The sequence below is a fragment of the Oncorhynchus clarkii genome, chromosome 24 (assembly GCF_045791955.1).
Source record: "Oncorhynchus clarkii lewisi isolate Uvic-CL-2024 chromosome 24, UVic_Ocla_1.0, whole genome shotgun sequence".
NCBI lineage: Eukaryota > Metazoa > Chordata > Actinopteri > Salmoniformes > Salmonidae > Oncorhynchus > Oncorhynchus clarkii.
Window position 1 is genome coordinate 39,395,292 of NC_092170.1, and position 26,059 is coordinate 39,421,350.

Sequence of the window (26,059 nt, forward strand, 5' to 3'; positions counted from 1 at the left end):
GGTCCATATATCACCATCTGAAGTGTCATTGATTTCTCCATAGTCCTGGAAATGACAACTTTCATACACGCAATCAAACACATCCGCACAAAACTAACACAATCACACAGGTGAAGGTAGCCTATAACACAGTAATCATGACATTTTTCCATCTTCAAAACACACTGTCAACCCAATTAGTCAGAGAAGTATCCACCCCTGAGTTCACTGCCAACTCGTGAGCTAGGGTGTGTAAACCAGCCAAGGCCTTGGTCACTGATCCATCCGGAACTGTGTCATCGGGATCCAAACTACCTCCATATACTCCCACCCTTTTCAGCCAGCAAACATATCCAAGACTATTCTATTCTGCCAAGCCATGCATTACATCTCTGATATAATTGGTGAAGCGCTGTGGATTTTAATAGACATAATTGATCCAATCCACATTCTCATTGAGAGTGGACCACCAAAAAATTATTGACTCTAATCCTGCCAGGATCCTTTTCTAGCCTTGAACTTGTCTGGCACCCCCCGTGGAACCCCAATGTTGTCAATATAAACTCTATCATCAAAAGACCCAGACGGAGTACTTCGTTTCTCCCGTTTAGCCAACATCATGTCATGGTGTTGAATGAGTGTGAAAGGAATTCCCAAATGTACTAGTGCACATACCCCTGTTCAATTAGCCGGTAATACTCGGCCATAACGTCATTCCCCCACACAACCACCACCAGATGTGAGCCCTGGGCCTCCTTATCTTACTGAAATCCCCAGATCTCAACCAGCCTGCCAAATCACTCATTTGTCGCATCAGAAGTAACATTATCTGTCCTATTGCAGGTACTGATTTCCCCCACATATTTCCCAGAAGTACTATACTGAATCAAACAGTAAACAGTCTCCCCTTGCCTCTGTGAAAGGAGGAAGCTTAGATTTCAGAGGAACGTGGATATGAATAGTGCAAAACTTTTATTATCTGGCTTTCCTGCTTCCATGAATAGATTTACCATATAGGCCATTCCCTTAGGTGAATTAATTCCATTTAATGGAAAAGGGATGGTTGTCAACTGAGGTTTGCTGTGGCACAAGCATAGCATTCTTTTTTAGCTATTGATCTGGCCGTATATTGAATCCACTCTAACCAGAGGTTAGAATCCCCGTTACCAGTTTAACTGCACTAGGTTATCCACTGAAACCCTTACTTTCACTACACTCCATCTTCTTCCATACTGGGTATGTACATTTATTTAGCCCTCTCACACGATGTGAGTGATAACTGGTTTCCATGAACTAGGGACTTACAGGGACTTACATAGATGTCTTCCATATTAGCTGCTCTTAGTCCTGAACTGCCAAAGAGTCAGAGGCCCCATTTGGTCTACATAGAACTCCTCTGAGACATCCTTCTCAGTCTCACTCTCACTTCCTGTTTATCCAGATCAAGTGATGTCTTATGCTTGATTAATACTAAATCCTAATTGTTTAACTATGTCAATATTACCCTCTGGCCTTCTCGGTGTTCATGGTGTATCAGGAATAAGGCTCCCACAACCAGACAGCTCAGGATGGACAGCGCACCCATAAAGCCCCACCCTCTTCCAGAGAACACATCATCAGCAAAAGCCAGAAACACTTTCACTTCTATGAACAAAAACAGGGATGGAATGACGGGAAAGTAAATCTTCATTCGAGAGATGGCCCCCGGAATTCTGTTAATTTCAGTTCTCCTCTCGAACACTGCTGTTGTTCGACAGTGTCATTGTGTCTTACCCTCCCGCCGTGTGATATGAATCCGGGTAGCTCTTTCAGCTAGCTGTCACCAGGAGTCCTTGGTATGGTCCCCCCAACAGGCCTCAGGGACTGGATTGAGTGACTTCACCTGTAATTCACCCGTAGTGCATAAAATCTTGGACATACAGGTTTGGTTAACAAACAGTTTCTCATTTGTTCTGATTAAATCTTTAACTTCTATGCCTATTTATTAGTTTATTATCCAATAGGCCACTAACTTACCCACCCCCCTTTTGATACCTGGCTTTGCCCAGGTAACAAATATACAAATATATAATGACTTAGGTAGGATTAGTAAATTATCCTTATTTTCTGACATTATCATGTCCAATTCTCCCTTGGGAATCCATTCATATCAATCCTGTACCAATCCTGTACCAATTCTCTGTCAAGTGTCTTATCTACTTTAACAAGTATATTTAATACTATTTCAAAAACCTCCTAATAGTTAAACAGAGCCAAAACAAATGCTAACTATATCAAAATCCTTCCTACACTTACAAGCTCTTTCCTTCAGGGATCCTCAGTATTCTATCTGACAATAACATTAATTTAATATATGTTGCATAGTGTGGAATACCTTATCTACAGTAATTTATCACCCCTATTTATTCTCAATGATAAATATAATTATTTTCTGTTGTAATATCAAATCCATAATAGCCAATTCAAAAACTTCACAGGTAATATTGTAAAACAGAATCCTGAAACAATTTCTCTTTAGTAATTCAAACAATAATTCTAAACCCCTAACTAATACTCCATTATAATTAATTTACCTTAAAATTAGTAACCCAACTGACCACAAATTCATTATACAAATGTCTCTCCCCCGGGGCTGATCAGACCCCAAAATATAGCCATGATAAGGTCAATAGGTCATACCACCCTTTTATAGTCATGTTCCATACCATATTAGACATATTAAAGAACCCTTTATCCTTAAAATCAAAGAAATTCACTTGTGTAATTAAAACTCATAAAATAAAAACTCATAAAGTTCCATATGTGAGCTTGCCTCTTTAAAATACCTTTGCACTAAAACAAATAGTCCTAACAAATGTTTTATGTGTATATATTTGCAAAGCTTAATGGATAATCAAAACTTCCAGGTCTTGGTCATTTATGGCCGCTATCTCACTGACTCTCCCCAGGATTATAATCCCAGGAAACATCTAAAAGTGAGACACCTAAACCTCAATTTTCCCAGAAGAACACAACACGCCTAACTAGCAGTCACTATTCTACTTCGATTCAGAAACTCAAAAGTGAACTATAAACTAAACCTAATGATAATTCCCCTTTGACTCAAATCATTAATCATACATTTTAAACGTCTATGTATATGTTTACTTGAATGAACATGCTACCCTTAGGTACAATTAACCTGATAACATTATTATCCAATGTATTACTTTTTCCCTCTGCCGCAAATGTCGTACATTTCTCAGTGTAAGAAATCCGTAATATAATTCCAGATATTTAATAAAAATGCAATCGCATTCTCCCATGGCTCCTTCAATTTACATATTTTAGATAACTGCCATCCGTCCCAGAATAAGGAAACCTACTTAAACACACCAGAATACAATGTTTAACTAAGTTAAATCAAACCCTAAAATTGACCATAACCAGTAACCAAATAAACAAACCACTTTTATCAGCAAAAAACATACTATACAAAAACTCACTACTATAATGCTTCAGATGAAAAAATTACTCAGAGACTCACGTTTACGTCTCAATAAAACAAAACATCATCTGCTTGTTCCTCAAGAAAAAAAAACTTGCCCCTATTACAGATGTCTACGTATCAGGGGAAAAGCTCAAATAACCAAATTCAACCTAGCTAATTTCCATAAACATATGCAATTATGTTTTTCTATAGAGGTTGCTTTTCAACATTAATACCCTAACATTGTTCCACATAATGGAAACAGTGCTCACATTCACTGGTGTTACATAAACAATCAAACCAGGAATCAATAACCATCAGAATCCATTATCACAATGTTTTATGATTCAGACATCCAGTCTCCCTTTCTCATAGCCTAATACAGTCCAAATAAACGCCACAAATCTATGATGCCCACCTAGCGAATCAGTTGCTAGTTTTAGCATCTTTCCTGACTATCCTGACGACTCACAAACTACTTTAAAAAATGTATTTGGAAATTTTTATCAACTTCTGAAAAGTGACTCAAAACAATAATGCACGCATTTTCCTTCTAAAAGACAAACAATTTTCTCTGTTACCCCCAGTCACAACATAATTTCCGTGGCGACAAAAGTGCCTTGCGAGTGATGTCATTAACAAGCGCTCAACCTCGACCCAATCCGTAACGACTTTCAATGAATTGTAAATAATTGTTGGTTGTCTGCAGCAACGGTAGTACGGGTTCGATAAACCAAACCTAATTTATCACATCTGTTCAAATCTTGAATTATAATTTACAACACCAACCAATATCTCTAATTTCGCTAATTTTATAAAAACATTTCGATGGGCATAAATGGTAATTGTCTCTTCGTTATTATTTAGAATTAATTTTGATTTAAGTAACTGTCTCGTCTTTGACTTAGCATTTTAATTACGACTCTATTCCCAATACGTTATTCACTTGTCTAATTAAAACTCCTAATAATCCATATGTGACTGTACCCCTTTAAGATATCTTGTCTCTGGGAACAGGGAAATCCCCTTCACCCAAACTTTTACTACAACAACGAAACCTAATAATTATGATAATCCCTTCACATCATTAGTTTTAAATCCCTCGATGTTTCATGTAACTCATTCAGTCTATCTTCAAATTGTCGTCCCAAAATATTTTATACACTGCCATACACTCAAACCACTGTGATAAACGTGCACTGTCCCTTTAAGACAAGACATTTACTTGTTCCCCGTAATGAAAACAGATAGTGTTTTTAGAATATGTTAACTTATTGTTTGAATTCACTGGCGTTACCTAACCAAAAATCAATACTCAGGAAAACAACCACAACTTTTTACGATTCAACTATTCTTACCTATTTTATAGTCCAAAGCGTTACACTATATAGCCCAATTGAATGCCTAACAATTCCGTTGCTAGCTGTAGCATCTTTTCAGACTATCCTTACGATATTTAGCTCCTTTGAAAAAAAATGTTTTTGGCACTTTTAGCCACTTTTGAAAAGTAACTCTAAGCTATAATGCACGCATTTTCCCTCTAAATGCCACAACCCATTTTCTCTGTTTAAATTTGAGGAACGATGTTGTTCAACGTAAGACGACACCGCAAATCAGCCTGCCTCTGTAAAATATATATTCCCTGTTCAGATTTAGTTCTGCTTTAAATTCTATCAACAAAGTAAAACCAACCAAACTTCTCAACTTTCTATACCCTAACATTTAAACGTCCCATGTTCTGTGCTAAATTTATCGTATGTCAGTCGATTCATAAAAAGCTATAACATCCTGATAGCATGAAAATGTATCGTATCTCTCCGTTATTCCCTACATTTAACTTTAGGTGACTTTCTCTTCTATGATACATTTATTTAAATACGACTCCCATCTCAATACATTATTCCAGCAGATCATTTTGGGCAAAATAGCGTATCACATCGAAATTGTCTCGCCATTATTTTTAATGACTTATTTTTTCAATTCAATCTAAAACCACATATTAAACGTTCAGTTCATATCTTATACAAACACTAGCGACCATATTTTTTCAGGCAAAACATACAAATAGATGAATTACAATCTAAAATCAATTTAAGTTAACCGCCTCGGCTGGGAACCGAACCCTGGACTGCAGTTTGTAAGACTGCTACGCTCACCACTATACCACAAACACTATGGAACTGACTGAGATTCTCCGCAAATAGACCCATTTTCCAGTTGCCTGTATTTGTAACTCCGGCCTCTGGACAACAGAAAATAGCCCTAATTTAACGACCCAAAGTTTTCCCTCAGTTAGGATTCTCATTAATCTCGCTCTCTTAGTATCTGACCCTTCTTTTTTTTTTACCCGATTGTCGCCTCTGACCTTCCCCTCAGTTAAATTACAATATTGGTGGTGACGTTTGCAGGGAGTGTTACACTCCCGGGCGAAATGTTCACTTTCGTTACAATTAAAACATTTTATATTTGTCTTTTGACTCACCTTATCCACTTTTCTCGACTTTATTCCCTTTTCTAACTCTATTATACCCCCCTCGGCTTCAGCAGGATTCACATATATGGGTGGTAATTTCGCAGGTTGCTCCTGCAGCCGTATTCTCACAACCACTATTTCATTGACTGGATTACCTCTGTATTCTTGGTATAATCGGGAAGGATATAGTTTGTTACCCTCACCTCCACCCAATTGGCTAACTTTTTAATCTGAGGGAGCGGAGGGCAGCGCATCTTGACTCTTTTTAGATTTACTACTATCTGCGCTCCCCACTCTCTTTTTTGCTTCCGAAAGCCAAACTCCGGCTGTGTATAACCCCTGTTTATTCTGCTTTTTCACATTTTTTCCACATTCCTTATGTATCTGTTTTATAAGTGATTCCAGCTTTTCTACATTTAGACGGCCATCAAAATCATATTTCTTTCTCCATCTAAGACCGAAATCAATGTTTCTCTTGTCTTTCTGTTCCATATAACGCTCGTCTCCCGTTAGTTCCGGCACCTCCTTTGAGGAATTTCCACCCATCCTTAATCCTTACCGTTACAAGTAGCTATGGTATTTAATCACTTCTCTATGCCTTTCTATATTTAATTTGACCTTCTATGTGTATTTCTATGAATCTGCTATTTACCGTTACTTAGTTACTTTAGTTGCTTTTCTGTCTGACTATGTGTGTGTCTCTTTAAAGATAATCAGTATGTGTTTCTCCTTCCTGGAAACCACGTCTATAGATGACTTTTGATCGGACATTACATTTCACCCGTAGGATATTTTCCTTGGGACTTTCAACGTTAATATCTCATATCTCACTACTCTAGACTAAGTTACCCTGTCCTCCCCTTAGATAATAATTTCTTTCAGCATTGTACAGTTTCAATTATTCTGTTCGCCTAGAATTACCCTGCCTTCTCACCAAGCCTGATTTATCCTCACCTGTTTTAATATATCTATCTGCTACTTCTTCATAGTCAGACTACTTCCCATATACAGATAGGTTCAAACTTTATTTAGGTATGTTTTTTGAATTAATGGCTATCCTATTTGTACGGAACAAGCGTCCTAATTCCCCAATGTGTACTATATCTCTCCTTAATAACCTTCCGGCTTGCAAAATCAGGATTTATTAAGCTCTAGTTTATTTATGGTAGTGCACCTTACCACAGGTCAATTTCAGAGCTGTTTCCTTCCTATCGATTTCGGTTAAAACACAAGGGAGAAACCTGTTGTATTTGTTCAGAATATTCAAGCACCTATCATTGATTAAATCCAAACTCCTTTATAACATTTAATAAAAAAATATCCCAAATAATCCCTCCCAAATTCGAGAATAAAGGCTACTGACCTGCTGCCGACTGGGAAAAGCACTGTTCGTTTGGATCTAGTCACCGTCCCTGTGGTCTGGGGTGTACATCGGCCCAGTCTTAAAGTTAATCAGCCGAGTTTATTCACGAGAGTACTGAGCACGATACAGTTTACCACAGGTTATAAACTGAAAATGACGTCATTAATTCCAGTACCAACCCGTCTCTTCTCCCACCCTGGTACAAAGGCAGTATCTCAAGCCTTCCCACATCGTCTCCCTACCAATTTAATATAATTTATGAGCCAAGGTCTTCTTGTGTAGATAAGCATTCTAGCCAGTCTGAAGATATCGTTCATTCATTTCTACCAAGGATCAAACAGTCATTGTTCTAATTCTTGATTATATTTACACACATTATATTCAGTACTAGGATTAAGAAAGAAAATTCATACATATACAGTAACATAATAGTATTCTGATTAGTACATATACAGTAACATAATAGTATTCTGATTAGTCAGTCCTGATTGAAATGTATACATAATTAGTCATTATTGATAAAAAATTCCCTTAACATAATGACTCCAACCTAAGTGTATGTAAACTTCTGACTTCAACTGTGTATAAACATTTTAATTATATTATTATAATGCATAATATGATGAATTACAATATCAATTGAACAAATGCATTTCAATGTTATATCAATTCATATAGAAATAAAGCTTTTCTCCAACAACATGGAAGTTATTCCACTCTGTAGGCTACTGCTAATACCATCATTTAGCTGGTCAAATTCGATTTTTAAATATATATATATTTTTAATAACTTTATTTCAACAAGGAACACAGCCTGAGACCAAGGTCTCTGTTACAGCTGGGCTATGCGTATACATGTTTACACATATAATTATGTACAATGATTAAAACACTAAACAAGACAAACAAAACGATCACAGATAACACAATAAAAATACAGCACAAGAACTTGTCTTTCCCGAAACAGTTACAAGCAATGCAAAAATAAAAATGCTCCAATAAATATTTAAAATGATCAAGGGGAACAAGAGTTTCAAGTTTAAGTTTAGTCTGCAGGCTATTCCATAGGCAAGGAGCGTATTAGGAAAAGGCAGCCATACCCAACTCTGTGGAAATCGCATGGGCCTCAAGTGTAATCCATGCTTGTGACCTGGTTTTAGGATATACAATTCTAATATTGATGAGTGATGATACATTAGAAGGTAGCTTATTCGGAGATGCTTTATAGACAAACACGAGAGCTTGTTCTCGTCTCACAGACAGCAAAGTTCAACCCACATTTTGATATAAAACACAGTGGTGAATTCTGTAGCTAGCACCTGTAATAAACCTAAGTGCGCAATGATAAGTAGTATCCAGCTATTTATGTGTTGATGCCGTAGAATGCATGTAAATAATATCCCCATAATCTATAACAGACATAAAAGTAGCTTGCATCATTTGTCTTCTATTTGTAGAGGACAAGCATGTCCTGTTTCTATAGAGGAAGCCTAGCTTGATTTTTAGCCATTTACAAAAGTTCGTCAATATGCATTTTAAAAAACAGTTCATCATCCAACCATGTCCCTAAGTATTTATATGCAGAGACCTGATTAATTCGAAAAACCATCCAAGCTCATAAGTGCAAGTGTATTTTCAACCAACTTTTTGAACCTATTGAAATCATAAAATGTGTTTTCTTTGCATCAAGTTTCAGCTGTATGAAATACACTTGTAATATCTCAAAATATGTCTCCAATAGTGATAATGCTTGGTCAGCCGTTGAAGCGATAGAGTACATGACATTGTCATCAGCATATAAATGAATTTGACAAGTTCTTATCTCATCACAGATATTGTTTATGTAGAGAGTGAACAGTAATGGACCAAGTAGAGAACCTTGAGGGACCCCTTTAACCAACTCTAATGGCTATGACTGGATGACGTCGACTCTATCAGCCTGACTTCTATTCTTTAGATAGTCCTAAACCCAACGACAGGCATCCAATCCCAGTCCTATTGACGACAGCTTACCCAAAAGCATCGCATGGTCTACAGTGTCAAAAGCTTTAGATAAATCTATGAAACAAGGCGGCACAGTACTTCCTATTGTCTAGGGCATTAGTAAAATCACTTTAACACTCTAGATTTGAACAATCTCTCATAATATTGGAATATCTAAAGTGAACCTGTGTCATGTTCCTAGTTACAATGTTACCAATGATTATCTGCTAAAATGTTGGTCATCTCTGTCAGAGTAGTCCTACTTAACTGTATGATAAATCATATAACTGAACGTTACAATGTTTTTTCCACTCAATCATTTCTTAATAACGTATATCATTGGATGTCTTCTCCATAAGGTGTTTCTTGGTGTTCTTCTCCGGCCGGAACAGAATAATAAAGCATTTAGGAACAAATAATAGAAAGAACAACCCAAAGCTAGAGGTGATGATGGCAAAGATCTCCACAGCTACAGTGAACTTCCCAGGAGAGCTGACATAAGCTGGGATAAAGGTGATCCAGACTGCACAGAATATGAGCATGCTGAAGGTGATGAATTTGGCCTCATTGAAGTTATCCGGCAGCTTTCGAGCCAGAAAAGCCAGCACAAAGCACAAGAGAGACAGGAGTCCTATATAGCCCAACACAGCCCAGAAACCAATAGCTGAACCCACATCACACTCTAGAATGATCTTTTCCTTGTAGGTAGTGAGGTTTTTAATGGGGAAGGGAGGGGACAGGACCAACCACAGAGTGCATATCATAGCTTGGACAAACGTGAAGGACACTACAGTCAATCTCTGCTGTGGAGGACCAAACCATTTCATGACATTACTGGCTGGAAGTGTAGCCCTGAAGGCCATCAACACCACTATTGTTTTCCCCAGAACACAAGAGATGCAGAGAACGAAGGTGATCCCAAACGCTGTGTGACGCAGCATACAGGACCATTCAGAGGGCCGACCAATGAAAGTAAGAGAACACAGAAAACACAGAGCCAAGGAGAAGAGCAGCAGGAAGCTCAGCTCAGAGTTGTTGGCCCTGACGATGGCCGAATGTCGGTGGCGGTAGAAGACAGCTGCCGTGGCGATGGCCAGTAGAGCCCCGCCCACAGAGCAGGCGGTTAGGATGATTCCGAGGAACTCGTGGAAGGACAGGAACTCCACAGGCTTAAGGATACAGCGGTCTCTCTCAGCGTTGGGCCAGTACTCTTCTGGACAGATCAGACAGTCTGAAGAATCTGAACAGGACAAAACAACAGACATCAAATGTTAATAATAATAGATTCAGGTTTTATTTATTTACAAATACATGTCCCACAATGCTGCACTTCGTCAGTTTACAATAAAGAATTTTGAATTAATTTGCAGCTTACATGAGATAATAAGAACAGGAACATGATTGACAGACACTACCTTTGTATTGCTGGTAAATGGAAGAAACCAGTACTTAGTTACTACAGAAATTACTACACAACTGTTCCTATAGTCCTACCTGATTTATTACTGATCTGTCCCTCTGCACATTGGATACAGTCATAACAGCATACAGGCTTTCCTGTCTGTACAGCCTTACGAGTGCCTGGGGGGCAGCTCTCACTGCACACTGACACAGGTACTTGGGTACTGTTCTTTACCCAGGTGATTTCCCTCTCGATGTCAAGCCTCTGGTCAGGAGGCAGAGACCCATCATAGAGCCCCACTGTCACAAACTCCATCTTCCCACCCTCCCGTCTCTGCCAGTTGACCAGCTCATAGGTGGCCACTGGGTCCCCGTTGGCATCGAAAGACACGTGGTACCCGTTACGAGAGAAGTTCACCCTCCTCAATCTCTCCAGGACCTGGGGGTTGGAAGGTCAAGGGAGAGAGAGAGAGGGGATGTGAGAGAAGGAGAGAGGTGTAGAGAGATGAAGATAAGAGAAGACAGAGATGAGTGAGGGGAAGAGAGAGAAGAGAGATGGAGAAAGGTGAAGAAAGATGGAACGAGAGAAATTGAGAAAAGGGAAGATATATGGAGAGAGAAACAGAACATAAATTCAACTCAAATTTAACAGATGTGTTACTTCAGAACAAGTTGTAAAGTATAATGAGAACTCCTAGGCCTTCATACATGTTGTCTATATAAACATATTTATCAGGAAATTATACTACAGACTTGTCATTCACCTGTGTTGGCTTCACATTAAGGTTTTTGTCACAGTTCACAGTGGAGTTTTCTCTCTCTTCACAAACGATGCTGTGGATGGCGTGTGCTATGGCATAAACAGCTTTATACACCATGTTAGTGACACGCAGCTGGGATGTATCTGTGTAGGGGGCCTGTAGCTGCTGTATATCCTCACTGCCATCACACACCTTCTCTTCAACCCCAACACCTGTAGATGAGGTCCCTACAGACAGACAGACAGACAGACAGACAGACAGACAGACAGACAGACAGACAGACAGACAGACAGACATCCAGACAGACAGACAGACAGACAGACAGACAGACAGACAGACAGACAGACAGACAGTCAGACAGACAGACAGACAGACAGACAGACAGACAGACAGACAGACAGACAGACAGACAGACAGACAGACAGAGCGTGGGAGATTTGGACACATGTAAATTGATAGATAGATAGATAGATAGATAGATAGATAGATAGATAGATAGATAGATAGATCGATAGATAGATAGATAGATAGATAGATAGATAGATAGATAGATCGATAGACAGACAGACAGATAGACAAATAGATAGATACCTGTCCCCATCCTACAGCCAAAGGCTCCCTCCCAGAACTCAGTGAGCAGGGGAGAGTTGGACACCTTCTGTGGGGAGAGGTCCAGGAGGAAGTCCCTGAGGCCGGGGATGACAGAGCGTTGGATGCCAAATCCGATGGCCCCGGCACACAGGCCGAAACGCAGCATATCTGGGTCAGTGACCCAGGACTCAGTCCCGATCCACTGGCGGGGTGGAGAGGGCAGGCGGTCAATCTCCCTCAGCAAGATTTTCATGTCCCTGTAGGATACAAATGCAACCACCACCCGGGCTGTGGAGCTGGGGAACATGATTATATCATATGCTTAATATGCTGGTCATGTTTGTCATTCATTGGAATGTCTCAGTGAAGTGAACATGAACATTAGTATTAATCAACACTTTTGACATGCTTAAGATATGCAAATCATGTTGGTCACACAGATCAGCTTTTGGAAAAGAGAGAAATTATTAACAATAGTATTTTTTATAAATATGGGCTTGCATTTGTGTGAATGAAAAAAAGTAAAGTAATCACGGATCACCTGCGGATCACGTCGGCCACCCGTTGCACTCTGCTGAGTGGGTTGGTACGGGAGAAGGCTTCAGAATACTCCACACAGATGCCCTCCTCTTGTGCTGCCTGTAGGAAAGCCGCCATCCCGTAATTACCGTAGTCAGAGTCGGAACGGACCGCCCCAATCCAGGTCCAGCCGAAGTGCCTGATGAGGTGGGCCAGAGCGGCAGCCTGGAACTGATCACTGGGGATGGTTCTGAAGAAGGTTGGATACTGTTTCTTATCACTCAGACAAGCACAGGTGGAAAAGTGGCTCACCTTGGTAAAAACAGACAGTCGAAAACATGAGAAAGAACATCATGTCGGCCAAAGGAGTCTCAGTTATTGGTTACTTCCTACTTTTTTTGTTTAGCTGTGTGGTATGAGGTTAGGGAGACATTAATAATATTAATGTATTGTTTTTCATTGGGCCAAATTCAAACGGATACATATTTCTGCTCGTTTCTATCTTGGTCGTTCTATTCATATTGATAATAGAAATATAAGACATACTGGTGCTGTGAAAAACATGAGTAAAAGGTGTGAAACTAATCCCTGGTCTCCCATAACAACCTAGCCTATGAAAGGTAGTCCTCAGATCATGTTTTAATGCCTACAGAAGTTCTCCAGACTCATAGTCCTGAGTCTATGTTCAAATGCCTTTCTCCTCAAAATTTCACACAGAAATGTATATTTCTGAAAGAGAGGAGAATACAATTGAAACTTGAACTCGTTGAACTCATTCCTGAAGGAGAGGCAATAGAAATACAGTAAATTAAAAGTTGAACTCATTCCTGAAGGAGAGGCAATAGAAATACAGTAAATTAAAAGTTGAACTCATTCCTGAAGGAGAGATAATAGAAATACAGTATATTAAAAGAAGCTGAATGATTTCTTTCCGTAGGAGATTACCTGAGGAATTCCAAAAGGGCCGATGATGCGCAACATGCTGATGGTAGGCGAGGAGGCAGACTCGCCCACGATAGCTGTTACTGTAGGCGACCCCGAGCACTGTTCTCCGGTATCAAACATTGGGTCCAGGCCGTTAGCCAGATGGAAGGCCACATTCATGGCCATGGGGACCGTGTTGCACGAGTCGTGCACTTGATAACCGAGTGTGACACCTGGTAGAAGGTCTGAACTGTTGTTTATCTCCTCAACTGCGAAGATCATGGCGCGCGAGAAGCGCAACTCACGGGAGTTCAAACTGTAAATAGAAGATAGGTGAGTGAGCACCACTTGATTAAATGGTAAACTAGCCTATAGATTATATGGTTAAATGAGGGCAAACATCTTAAAATCTAGCCTTATTTTCCACACTGTCTACTTGCCTTCACATTTGATAACTGTAATTGAGGACTTGATAACTGTAATTGAGGACATTGTTGTATTGCCTGCATTTGAAAATGTGACACTTTGTTACAGTAGGCTTTATCTACTCTCTCAGACACAAACACACTGTTTATCTGTCTTTAAAACACTGTTTATCTGTCTTTAAAACAATGGTTATATGTCTTTAAAATACTGTTTTCCTGTCTTTAAACACACTGTTTCTCTGTCTTGAACACACTGTTTATCTGTCTCTAAACAGTGTGTCTCTGTGTCTTTAAAACACAATTTATCTGTCTACCCACACAGCCACAGTCCTGTCCCCTGTTCCCTCTTGCGCTCACTGACCTCCCTGTGCACTGCAGGGGCTCAGGCAGGCTGGTGTAGCTGTGATCCACAGTGTGCATGTAGCTGTGGATGGAGAAAACACCCCCGATGACAAAGTCCCCGTCCTGGGAGAACGCCGGAGGACGAGGGGTGCCTTGGATCTTGCATCTGACAGACTCCAGCCCAGAGGCAGAGGCAGAGGCAGACGAGAGCAAGGTGAGCCCACCAGCCACCACAGCTAGATGTAGTAGACCCAGACTACCAGCCAGACTTGGATCCAGAGCATGAGCCGGAGAGAGCCTCATTCCTCTGATGTGTAGAGGGTATGGGGTAGCACAGCGCCACACAGACCTTCATAGGTCAGGTTACCTCTCTTCTCTGGGTTAAATACCCACTGTACCTCTACGGGGATTCCTCTGGGGGCCACACTGTGGGTATGGCCATGCCATGGAGGGAGGGGTTAGAAGCTGCTCTGCTCACCCAGTCAGGTCCTGCTTCTTTCAGCTACAGAGAGTGTATGCACCAGTATCAGAACTATGTTGACTGTAATGGTTTAGATAGACATAAACATACAGTAGACACACAATAACCATGAGCCTCTCTTATATTTCTCTTACGGTCTAGTGCTCATGGCACGCTGGTTCTTCACTGTATTTATTCAAAAGTCTAGTCAATTTTTCACTTTACCTGACTTATATTTCCTCTATAGTCTAGACCTCTTTGCTCTCTGCCTCTCTTATTTTTCCCCTACAATCTGGTCCTCTTGGCATTCAGGCACTTCTCAGTACTTCCCATATAGTCTATTCTTCTTGGTACGCTGGCAGTACACAGTATTTATTCTAAAGTCTAGTCCTCTTGGTAAGCTTCCTCTCTTATATTTCCCATACAGTCTAGTCCTCTTGGCACGTTGCCTTACTTACAGTTAAAGTCAGAAGTTTACATTCACCTTAGCCAAATACATTTAAACTCAGTTTTTCAAAACTCTTAACATTTTATCCACGTAAAAATTCCCTGTTTTAGGTCAGTTAGGATCACAACTTTATTTTAAGAATGTGAAAAGTCAGAATCTAGTAGAGAAAATTATTTATTTCAGCTTTTATTTCTTTCATTACATTCCCAGTGGGTCAGAAGTTTACATAGACTCAATTAGTATTTGGTAGCATTGCCTTTAAATTGTTTAACTGTGTCAAACGTTTTGGGTAGCCTTCCACAAGCTTCCCACAATAAGTTGGGTGAATTTTGGCCCATTCCTCTTGACAGAGATGGTGTAACTGAGTCAGGTTTGTCGGCCTCCTTGATTGCACATGCTTTTTCAGATCTGCCCACAAATGTTCTATTGCATTGAGGTCAGGGCTTTGTGATGGCCACTCCAATACCTTGACTTTGTTGTCCTTAGGCCATTTTTGGAAGTATGCTTGGGGTCACAGTCCATTTGGAAGACCCATTAGCAACCAAGCTTTAACTTCCTGACTGATGTCTTGAGATGTTGCTTCAATATATCCACATAATTTTCTCTCCTCATGATGCCATCTATTTTGTGAAGTGCACCACTCCCTCCTGCAGCAAAGCAACCCCACAACATGATGCTGCCAGCCCCGTGCTTCACGGTTGGGATGGCGTTCTTCGGCTTGCAAGACTCCCCCTTTTTCCTCCAAACACAACGATGGTCACCATCTTTGTCCCCATGTGCAGTTGCAAATCGTAGTCTGGCATTTTTATGGCGTTTTTGGAGCAGTGGCCTCTTCCTTGCTGAGAGGCCTATCAAGTTATATCGATATAGGACTTGTTGTACTGTGGATACAGCTATTTTTGTACCTGTTTCCTCCAGCATCTTCACAAGGTCCTTTGCTGTTGATCTGGGATTGATTTGCACTTTTTGCACCAAAGTATGTTAATCTCTAGGAGACAGAACGCTTCTTCTTCCTGAGTGGTATGACGCCTGCGTGGTCCCATGGTGTTTATACCTTCATACTATTGTTTGTACAGATGAACGTGGTACCTTCAGGCGTTTGGAAATTGCTCCCAAGGATGAACCAGACTTGTGGAGGTCTACAAGTTTACTTCTGAGGTCTACAAGTTTTTTTCTGATTTGATTTGACCATGATGTGAAGCAAATTGACACTGAATTTGAAGGTAGTCCTTGAAATACATTCACAGGTTCACCTCCAATTGACTCAAATGACGTCAATAAGCGTATCAGAGCCATGACATATTTTTCTGGAATATTCCAAGCTGTTTAAAAGCACAGTCAACTTAGTATATGTAAACGTCTCACCCACTGGAGTTGTGAAACAGTTAAATAATATGCCTGTAAACAATTGTTGTAGGAATTACTTAGATGTCCTGACAGACTTGCCAAAACTATAATTTGTTAACAACAAATGTGTGAAATTGTTGAAAAAAGAGTTGTAATGACTCCAACCTAATTGTATGTAAACTTCTGACTTCAAATGTGTATGAAAATGTTAATTATATTATTATCATACATAAATTGATGAATTACAATATCAATTGAACACATGCACTTCAATGTTATATCAATTCAATAAGGAATAAAGCTTTTGTCCAACAACATGGAAGTGGTTCCAATCTGTAGGCTACTGCTAATCACACCATTTAGCTGGTCAAATTAGATTTTTATATATAACAATATTTTTTATAACTTTATTTCAACAAGGAACACAGCCTGAGACCAAGGTCTCTGTTATAGCTGGGCTCTGTGTCACGTTCTGACCATCGTTCGTGTGTGTTTTCCTTGTTTTAGTGTTGGTCAGGGCGTGAACTGGGTGGGCATTCTATGTTGGATGTCTTGTTTGTCTATTTCTATGTCTGGCCTGATATGGTTCTCAATCAGAGGCAGGTGTTAGTCTTTGTCTCTGATTGGGAACCATATTTAGGTAGCCTGGGTTTCACTGTGTGTTTGTGGGTGATTGTCCTTAGTGTCCTGATGTCATTGTTCTGTGTTAGGTTTCACAAGTACAGGCTGTTTCGGTTTTCGTTAAGTTTATTGTTTTGGTAGTGTTTGTGTTTAGTTTATTTCTTCATTAAACATGGATTGCAATAGACACGCTGCATTTTGGTCCGATTCTCCTTCTCATCAAGAAAACCGTTACAGAATCACCCACCACAAAAGGACCAAGCAGCGTGTCAACAGGCAGGAGCAGCGCGAGGAGATGCGCAATAAGGATTTCTGGACATGGGAGGAAATCCTCGACGGAAGAGGACCCTGGGCTAAACCAGGGGAGTGTAGCCGCCCAAAGGTGCAGCAAGATAAGAGGCAACAGGAGCAGCCCAAAGAGGAGGTATGGACATGGGAGGACGAATTAGAAGGAAGAGGACCCTGGGCTCAGCGAGGAGAATATCGCCGCCCCAAAGAAGAACTGGAGGCGGCGAAAGCTGAGAGGCGCAGATATGAGGAGGCAGCACGACGTAGCGGATGGAAGCCTGAGAGGCAGCCCCAAAAATGTCTTGGGGGGGGGCTAACAGGGAGTATGGCTACGCCAGGTAGGAGACCTGGGCAGACTCCCTGTGCTTACCGGGGGGCTAGAGAGACCGGACAGGCACCGTGTTATGCAGTGGTGCGCACGGTGTCTCCAGTGCGGGTGCATAGCCCGGTGCGGTATATTCCAGCTCCGTGTGTCGGCCGGGCTAGATTGAGCGTCGAGCCTAATGCCATGAAGCCGGCTCTACGCATCTGGTCCCCAGTGCGTCTCCTTGGGCCGGCTTACATGGCACCAGCCTTGCGCTCGGTGTCTCCGGTTCGCCTGCATAGCCCAGTGCGGGCTATTCCACCACGCCGCACTGGCAGGGCGACCGTGAGCATTCAACCAGGTAAGGTTGGGCAGGCTCGGTGCTCAAGAGCTCCAGTGCGCCTGCACGGTCCGGTCTTTCCAGTACCACCTCCACACCCCAGCCCTCCGGTAGCAGCTCCCCGCACAAGGCTTCCTGTGCGTGTCCTCGGCCCAGTACCACCAGTGCCAGCACCACGCATCAGGCCTACAGTGCGCCTCGCCTGTCCAGCGCTGCCAGAGCCTTCCTCCTCTCCAGCGCTGTCGGAGTCTCCCGCCTGTCTAGCGCTGTTAGAGCCTTCCTTCTCTACAGCGCTGCCGGAGTCTCCCGCCTGTTCAGAACTGCCAGTCTGCATAGAGCTGCCAGTTTGCAAGGAGCTGCCAGTCTGCATAGAGCTGCCAGTCTGCAAGGAGCTGCCAGTCTGCAAGGAGCTGCCAGTCTGCAAGGAGCTGCCAGTCTGCATAGAGCTGCCAGTCTGCAAGGAGCTGCCAGTCTGCAAGGAGCCGCCAGAGCTGCTTGTCTGCAGGATGCCGCCAAAGCTGCCAGTCTGCAAGGAGCTGCCAGAGCTGCCAGTCTGCAAGGAGCCGCCAGAGCTGCCAGTCAGTATGGAGCAGCCAGGGCCGCCAGTCAGTATGGAGCAGCCAGGGCCGCCAGTCAGTATGGAGCAGCCAGGGCCGCCAGTCAGCATGGAGCAGCCAGGGCCGCCAGTCAGCATGGAGCAGCCAGGGCCGCCAGTCAGCATGGAGCAGCCAGAGCAGCCAGTCAGCATGGAGCAGCCAGTCAGCATGGAGCAGCCAGAGCAGCCAGTCAGCATGGAGCAGCCAGAGCTGCCAGTCAGCATGGAGCAGCCAGTCAGCATGGAGCAGCCAGAGCTGCCAGTCAGCATGGAGCAGCCAGTCAGCATGGAGCAGCCAGAGCTGCCAGTCATCATGGAGCAGCCAGTCAGCATGGAGCAGCCAGTCAGCATGGAGCAGCCAGAGCTGCCAGTCGACCGGACTCTTCCAGAGCTGCCAGTCGACCGGACTCTTCCAGATCTGCCAGTCGACCAGACTCTTCCAGATCTGCCAGTCGACCAGACTCTTCCAGATCTGCCAGTCGACCAGAATCTTCCAGATCTGCCAGTCGACCAGACTCTTCCAGATCTGCCAGTCGACCAGACTCTTCCAGATCTGCCAGTCGACCAGACTCTTCCAGATCTGCCAGTCGACCAGACTCTTCCAGATCTGCCAGTCGACCAGACTCTTCCAGATCTGCCAGTCGACCAGACTCTTCCAGATCTGCCAGTCGACCAGACTCTTCCGGATCCGCCAGTCGACCAGACTCTTCCGGATCCGCCAGTCAGCCAGGAGCTTCCGGATCCGCCAGTCAGCCAGGATCTTCCAGAACCGCCAGCCAGCCAGGATCTGCCGGATCCAACCACCTGCCTGAGCTTCCTCTCAGTGCTGAGCTTCCTCTCAGTGCTGAGCTACCCATCAGTCCCGAGCTACCTATGTCCCGAGCTGTCCTTCTGTTCCGAGCTTCCCCTCTGTCCCGAGCTGTCTCTTAGGAGGGTCACCTATCTAGGGACGCTAAGGAGGTGGACAAAGACTATTATGGAGTGGGGTCCACGTCCAGCGCCAGAGCCGCCACCGCGGACAGATGCCCACCCACACCCTCCCCTATAGGTTTAAGTTGTGCGTCCGGAGTCCGCACCTTGGAGGGGGGGTACTGTCACGTTCTGACCATCGTTCGTGTGTGTTTTCCTTGTTTTAGTGTTGGTCAGGACGTGAACTGGGTGGGCATTCTATGTTGGATGTCTTGTTTGTCTATTTCTATGTCTGGCCTGATATGGTTCTCAATCAGAGGCAGGTGTTAGTCTTTGTCTCTGATTGGGAACCATATTTAGGTAGCCTGGGTTTCACTGTGTGTTTGTGGGTGATTGTCCTTAGTGTCCTGATGTCATTGTTCTGTGTTAGGTTTCACAAGTATAGGCTGTTTCGGTTTTCGTTAAGTTTATTGTTTTGGTAGTGTTTGTGTTTAGTTTATTTCTTCATTAAACATGGATTGCAATAGACACACTGCATTTTGGTCCGACTCTCCTTCTCATCAAGAAAACCGTTACACTCTGCGTATACACGTTTACACATACAGTTTATGTACAATGATTAAAACACTAAACAAGACAAACAAAACGATCACAGATAACACAATAAAAATACAGCAAGAGATTTAATTAACACGTAGGTTATTCTACTAACAGCACAATAACTTGCATTTCCCGAAACAGTTACAAGCAATTAAAAAATACAAATGCTCCAATAAATATTTAAAATGATCAAGGAGGACAAGAGTCTCAAGTTTAAGTTTAGTCTGCAGGCTATTCCATAGGCAAGGAGAGTATTAGGAAAAGGCAGCCATACCCAACTCTGTGGAAATCACATGGGCCTCAAGTGTAATCCATGCTTGAGACCTGGTTTTAGGATATACAATTATAATATTGATGAGTGATGATACATTAGAAGGTAGCTTTCAGTGTTGATGCAGTTGCATGCAGGTAAATAATATCCCAATATTCAAGAACAGACATAAAAGTAGCTTGCATCATTTGTCTTCTATTTGTAGAGAGCAAGCATGTCCTGTTTCTATAGAGGAAGCCTAGCTTGATTTTTAGCCATCTACAAAGTTTGTCAATATGCATTTTAAAAGAGTTCGTCATCCAAGCATGTCCATACGTATTTATATGCCAGAGACCTGATTAATTCGAGAACCATCTAAGCTCGTAAGTGCAAGTGTATTTTCAACCAACTTTTTGAACCTATTGAAATCATAAAATGTGTTTTCTTTGCATCAAGTTTCAGCTGTATGAAATACACTTGTAATGTCTTAAAATCTGCCTCCAATAGTGATAATGCTTGGTTAGCCGTTGAAGCGATAGAGTACATGACAGTGTCATCAGTATATAAATGAATTTGACACTTTCTTATCTCATCACCGATATTGATGATGTAGATAGTGAACAGTAATGGACCAAGTATAGAACCTTGTGGGACCCCTTTAACCAACTCCAATGGCTTTGACTGGATGCCGTCGACACTAACAGCCTGACTTCTATCCTTTAGATAGTCATGAAACCAACGACAGGCATCCAATCCCAGTGTTAATGACGACAGCTTACACAAAAGCATCGCATGGTCGACAGTGTCAAAATCTTTAGATAAATCAATGATCAAGGCGGCACAGCACTTTCTATAATCTAGGGCATTAGTAATATCATTATAACACTCTAGATTTCACCAATCTCTCATAACATTGGAATATCTAAAGTGAACCTGTGTCATGTTACTAGTTACAATGTTAACATTGATCACCTGCTAAAACGTTGGTCATCTCTGTCAGAGTAGTCCTACCTAACTGTATGATAAACCATATAACTGAACGTTACAATGTTTTTTCCACTCAATCATTTCTTAATAACGTATATCATTGGATGTCTTCTCCATGAGGTGTTTCTTGGTGTTCTTCTCCGGCCGGAACAGAATAATAAAGCATTTAGGAACAAATAATAGAAAGAACAACCCAAAGCTAGAGGTGATGATGGCAAAGATCTCCACAGCTACAGTCAACTTCCCAGGAGAGCTGAAATAAGCTGGTATAAAGGTGATCCAGACTGCACAGAATATGAGCATGCTGAAGGTGATGAATTTGGCCTCATTGAAGTTATCAGGCAGCTTCCGAGCCAGAAAAGCTAGCACAAAGCACAAGAGAGAGAGGAGTCCTATATATCCCAACACAGCCCAGAAACCAATAGCTGAACCCACATCACACTCTAGAATGATCTTTTCCTTGTAGGTAGTGAGGTTTTTAATGGGGAAGGGAGGGGACAGGACCAACCACAGAGTGCATATCATAGCCTGGACAAACGTGAAGGACACTACTGTCAATCTCTGCTGTGGAGGACCAAACCATTTCATGACATTGCTGGCTGGAAGCGTAGCCCTGAAGGCCATCAACACCACTATTGTTTTCCCCAGAACACAAGAGATGCAGAGGACGAAGGTTATCCCAAACGCTGTGTGACGCAGCATACAGGACCACGCAGAGGGCCGGCCAATGAAAGTAAGAGAACACAGAAAACACAGAGCCAAGGAGAAGAGCAGCAGGAAGCTCAGCTCAGAGTTGTTGGCCCTGACGATGGCCGAAGTTTGATGGCGGTAGAAGACAGTTGCCGTGGCGATGGCCAGACAAGCCCCGCCCACAGAGAAGGCGGTCAGGAAGATTCCGAGGACCTCGTGGAAGGACAGGAACTCCACAGGCTTAAGGACACAGCGGTCTCTCTCAGCGTTGGGCCAGTACTCCTCGGGACAGATCAGACAGTCTGAAGAATCTGACCAAGACAATGTAACAGACATCAAATATCAGTAATAATAGATTCACTACTATGCCTTTGTTGTGCTGTTAATATGAATAAACCACAACTTAGTAAACCGTGATAGAATTTACTACACATTCTATGCCAACTTTTCCTATAGTCCTACCTGTGTTATTACTGATCTCTCCCTCTGCACATTGGATACAGTCATAACAGCATACAGGCTTCCCTTTCTGTACAGCCTTACGAGTGCCTGGGGGACAGCTCTCACTGCACACTGACACAGGTACTTGTGTACTGTTCTTTACCCAGGTGATTTCCCTCTCAATGTCAAGCCTCTGGTCAGGAGGCAGGGACCCATCATAGAGCCCCACTGTCACAAACTCCATCTTCCCACTCTCCCGTCTCTGCCAGTTGACCAGCTCATAGGTGGCCACTGGGTCCCCGTTGGCATCGAAAGACACCTGGTACCCGTTACGAGAGAAGTTCACCCTCCTCAACCTCTCCAGGACCTGGGGTTGGAAGGTCAAGTGAGAGAGAGAGAAGGGACGTGAGAGAAGGAGAGAGGTGCAGAGAGATGAAGATAAGGGAAGAGAGAGATGAGTGAGGGGAAGAGAGATGGAGCGATAGATGGAGAGAGGGAAAGAGAGAGATGAGAGATGTAGAAAGGGGAAGAAAGATGGAAAGAGAGAAATTGAGAAAATGGAAGATAGATGGAGAGAGAAACAGAACATAAATTCAACTCAAATTTATCAGATGTGTTACTTCAGAAGAAGTTGTATAATGAGAACTCCTAGACCTTCATACATGTAGTCTATATAAACATATTTATCAGGAAATTAGACTACAGACTTGTCATTCACCTGTGTTGGCTTCACATTAAGGTTTTTGTCACAGTTCATAGTGGAGTTTTCTCGCTCTTCACAAACGATGCTGTGGATGGCGTGTGCTATGGCATAAACAGCTTTATACACCATGTTAGTGACACGCAGCTGGGATGTATCTGTGTAGGGGGCCTGTAGCTGCTGTATATCCTCACTGCCATCACACACCTTCTCCTCAACCCCAACACCTGTAGAGGTCCCTACAGACAGAAAGACAGACAGACAGACAGACAGATAGACAGACAGACCGATAGATAGACCGATAGATAGATAGATAGATAGATAGGTAGATAGATAGATAGACAGATAGACAGATAGACAGATAGATAGATACCTGTCCCCAGCCGACAGCCAAAGGCTCCCTCCCAGAACTCAGTGAGCAGGGGAGAGTTGGACACCTTCTGTGGGGAGAGGTCCAGGAGGAAGTCCCTGAGGCCAGGGATGACAGAGCGTTGGATGCCATATCCGATGGCCCCTTCACCTAGGCTGAAACGCAGCATATCTGGGTCAGTGACCCAGGACTCGCTCCCAATCCACTGGCGGGGCGGAGAGGGCATTCGTTCCATTTCCCTCAGCAGGATTTTCATGTCCCAAGAGGATACGAATGCAACCACCACCGGGGCTGTGGAGCTGGGGAACATGATTATATCATATGCTTAATATGCTGGTCATGTTTGTCATTCATTGGAATGTTTCAGTGAAGTGAACATGAACATTTGTATTAATCAACACTTTTGACATGCTTAAGATATGCAAATCATGTTGGTCACACAGGGTGGCAGGGTAGCCTAGTTGTTAGAGCGTTGGACTAGTAACCGGAAGGTTGCAAGTTCAAACACCCGAGCTGACAAGGTACAATTCTGTGCTTCTCCACCTGAACAGGCAGTTAACCCACTGTTCTTAGGCTCTCATTGAAAATAAGAATTTGTTCTTAACTGATTTGCCTAGTTAAAATAAAATCAGCTTTTGGAAAAGAGAGAAATTAAGAACAATAGTATTTTTTATAAATATGGTCTTGCATTTGTATGAATGAAAAGTTCACAAGTAATCATGGATCACCTGCGGATCACGTCAGCCACCCGTTGCACTCTACTGAGTGGGTTGGTAAGGGAGAAGGCTTCAGAATACTCCACACAGATACCCTCCTCTTGTGCTGCCTGTAGGAAAGCAGCCATCCCGTAATTACCGTAGTCAGAGTCGGAACGGACCGCCCCAATCCAGGTCCAGCCGAAGTGCCTGATGAGGTGGGCCAGAGCGGCAGCCTGGAACTGATCACTGGGGATGGTTCTGAAGAAGGTTGGATACTGTTTCTTATCACTCAGACACGCACAGGTGGAAAAGTGGCTCACCTAGGAAAAAACAGACAGTCGAAAACATGAGAAAGAACATCATGTCGGCCAAACGAGTCTCAGGTATTGGTTACTTCCTACTTTTTTTGTTTAGCTGTGTGGTATGAGGTTAGGGAGACATTAATTATAATAATTTATTGTTTTTCATTGGGCCAGATTGAAAAGGATACATATTTCTACCCGTTTCTATCTTGGTCGTTCTATTCATATTGACAATAGTAAAATGAGACATACTGGTGCTGTGAAAAACATGAGTAAAAGGTGTGAAACTAATCCCTGGTCTCCCATAACAACCTAGCCTATGAAAGATTGTCCTCAGACCATGTTTTAATGCCTCTAGATGTTCTCCAGACTCATAGTTCTCAGTCTATGTTCAAATGCCTTTCTCCACATAATTTCACACATAAAAGTATATTCCTGAAAGCGAGGCGAATATACAGTTGGAATACAGTAAGTTAAAAGTTTAACTCCTTCCTGAAGGAGAGGAGAATATAAAGTAGGAATACAGTAAGTTTAAAATATGCTGAATGATTTTTTTCCACAGGAGTTACCTGAGGAATGCCGAAAGGGCCGATGATGCGCAACATGCTGATGGTTGGCGTGGAGCCAGACTCGCCCACGATAGCTGTCACTGTAGGCGACCCCGAGCACTGTTCTCCGGTATCAAACATGGGATCCAGGCCGTTAGCCAGCTGGAAGGCCACATTCATGGCCATGGGGACCGTGGTGCACGAGTCGTGCACTTGATAACCGAGTGTGACACCTGGTAGAAGGTCTGAACTGTTGTTTATCTCCTCAACTGCGAAGACCATGGCGCGCGAGAAGCGCAACTCACGGGAATCCATTCTGTAAATAGAAGATAGGTGAGTGAGCACCACTTGATTAAAAGGTAAACTAGCCTATGGATTATATGGTTAAATGAGGGCAAACATCTTAAAATCTAGCCTTATTTTCCACACTGTCTACTTGCCTTCACATTTGATAACTGTAATTGGGGACTTGATAACTGTAATTGAGGACATTGTTGTATTGCCTGCATTTGAAAATGTGACACTTTGTTACAGTAGGCTTGATCTACTCTCTCAGACACAAACACACTGTTTATCTGTCTTAAAGACACGGTTTATCTGGCTTTAAAACACTGTTTACCTGTCATTAAACACACTGTTTATCTGTCTTTAAACACTGTCTCCGTGTCTTTAAAACACAATGTATCTCTCTCCCCACACAGCCACAGTCCTGTCCCCTGTTCCTTCTTGCGCTCACTTACCTCCCTGTGCACTGCAGGGGCTCAGGCAGGCTGGTGTAGCTGTGATCCACAGTGTGCATGTAGTTGTGGATGGAGAAAACACCCCCGATGACAAAGTTCCCATCCTGGGAGAACGCCGGAGGAGGAGGGGTGCCTTGGAGTCTGCATCTGACAGACTCCAGCCCAGAGGCAGAGGCAGATGAGAGCAAGGC

General features: G+C 42.7%; 2 protein-coding genes across 2 annotated transcripts; both read right to left on the reverse strand.

The window, feature by feature from the left end:
- Positions 1 to 9,590: 9,590 nt before the first annotated feature.
- LOC139382492 (extracellular calcium-sensing receptor-like) lies at positions 9,591 to 14,533 on the reverse strand. Its single transcript, XM_071126576.1, has 7 exons — positions 14,250 to 14,533; positions 13,485 to 13,779; positions 12,562 to 12,851; positions 12,036 to 12,316; positions 11,433 to 11,641; positions 10,762 to 11,107; positions 9,591 to 10,507 (listed from the first exon to the last, which is right to left on the reverse strand). Exons 1-7 carry the CDS (start codon positions 14,531 to 14,533, stop codon positions 9,591 to 9,593), a joined length of 2,622 nt encoding a protein of 873 aa, XP_070982677.1.
- Positions 14,534 to 21,463: 6,930 nt separating this feature from the next.
- LOC139382489 (extracellular calcium-sensing receptor-like) lies at positions 21,464 to 26,059 on the reverse strand. Its single transcript, XM_071126565.1, has 7 exons — positions 25,869 to 26,059; positions 25,150 to 25,444; positions 24,309 to 24,598; positions 23,584 to 23,879; positions 23,229 to 23,449; positions 22,532 to 22,877; positions 21,464 to 22,380 (listed from the first exon to the last, which is right to left on the reverse strand). Exons 1-7 carry the CDS (start codon positions 25,925 to 25,927, stop codon positions 21,464 to 21,466), a joined length of 2,424 nt encoding a protein of 807 aa, XP_070982666.1. The 5' UTR covers positions 25,928 to 26,059.

Coding starts and splice junctions, on each gene's coding strand:
- LOC139382492 (XM_071126576.1), bottom strand. CDS start 14,533: ATGAGGCTCTCTCCGGCTCATGCTCTGGATCCAAGTCTGGCTGGTAGT. Junction 12,317..12,561: donor GTGGCCGACGTGATCCGCAG/GTGATCCGTGAT, acceptor CATGTTCCCCAG/CTCCACAGCCCGGGTGGTGG. Junction 11,642..12,035: donor CTGGGAGGGAGCCTTTGGCT/GTAGGATGGGGA, acceptor CCTCATCTACAG/GTGTTGGGGTTGAAGAGAAG.
- LOC139382489 (XM_071126565.1), bottom strand. CDS start 25,927: ATGCACACTGTGGATCACAGCTACACCAGCCTGCCTGAGCCCCTGCAG. Junction 24,599..25,149: donor GCCCTTTCGGCATTCCTCAG/GTAACTCCTGTG, acceptor GTTTTTTCCTAG/GTGAGCCACTTTTCCACCTG. Junction 23,450..23,583: donor TGGCTGTCGGCTGGGGACAG/GTATCTATCTAT, acceptor TTCTGTCTGTAG/GGACCTCTACAGGTGTTGGG.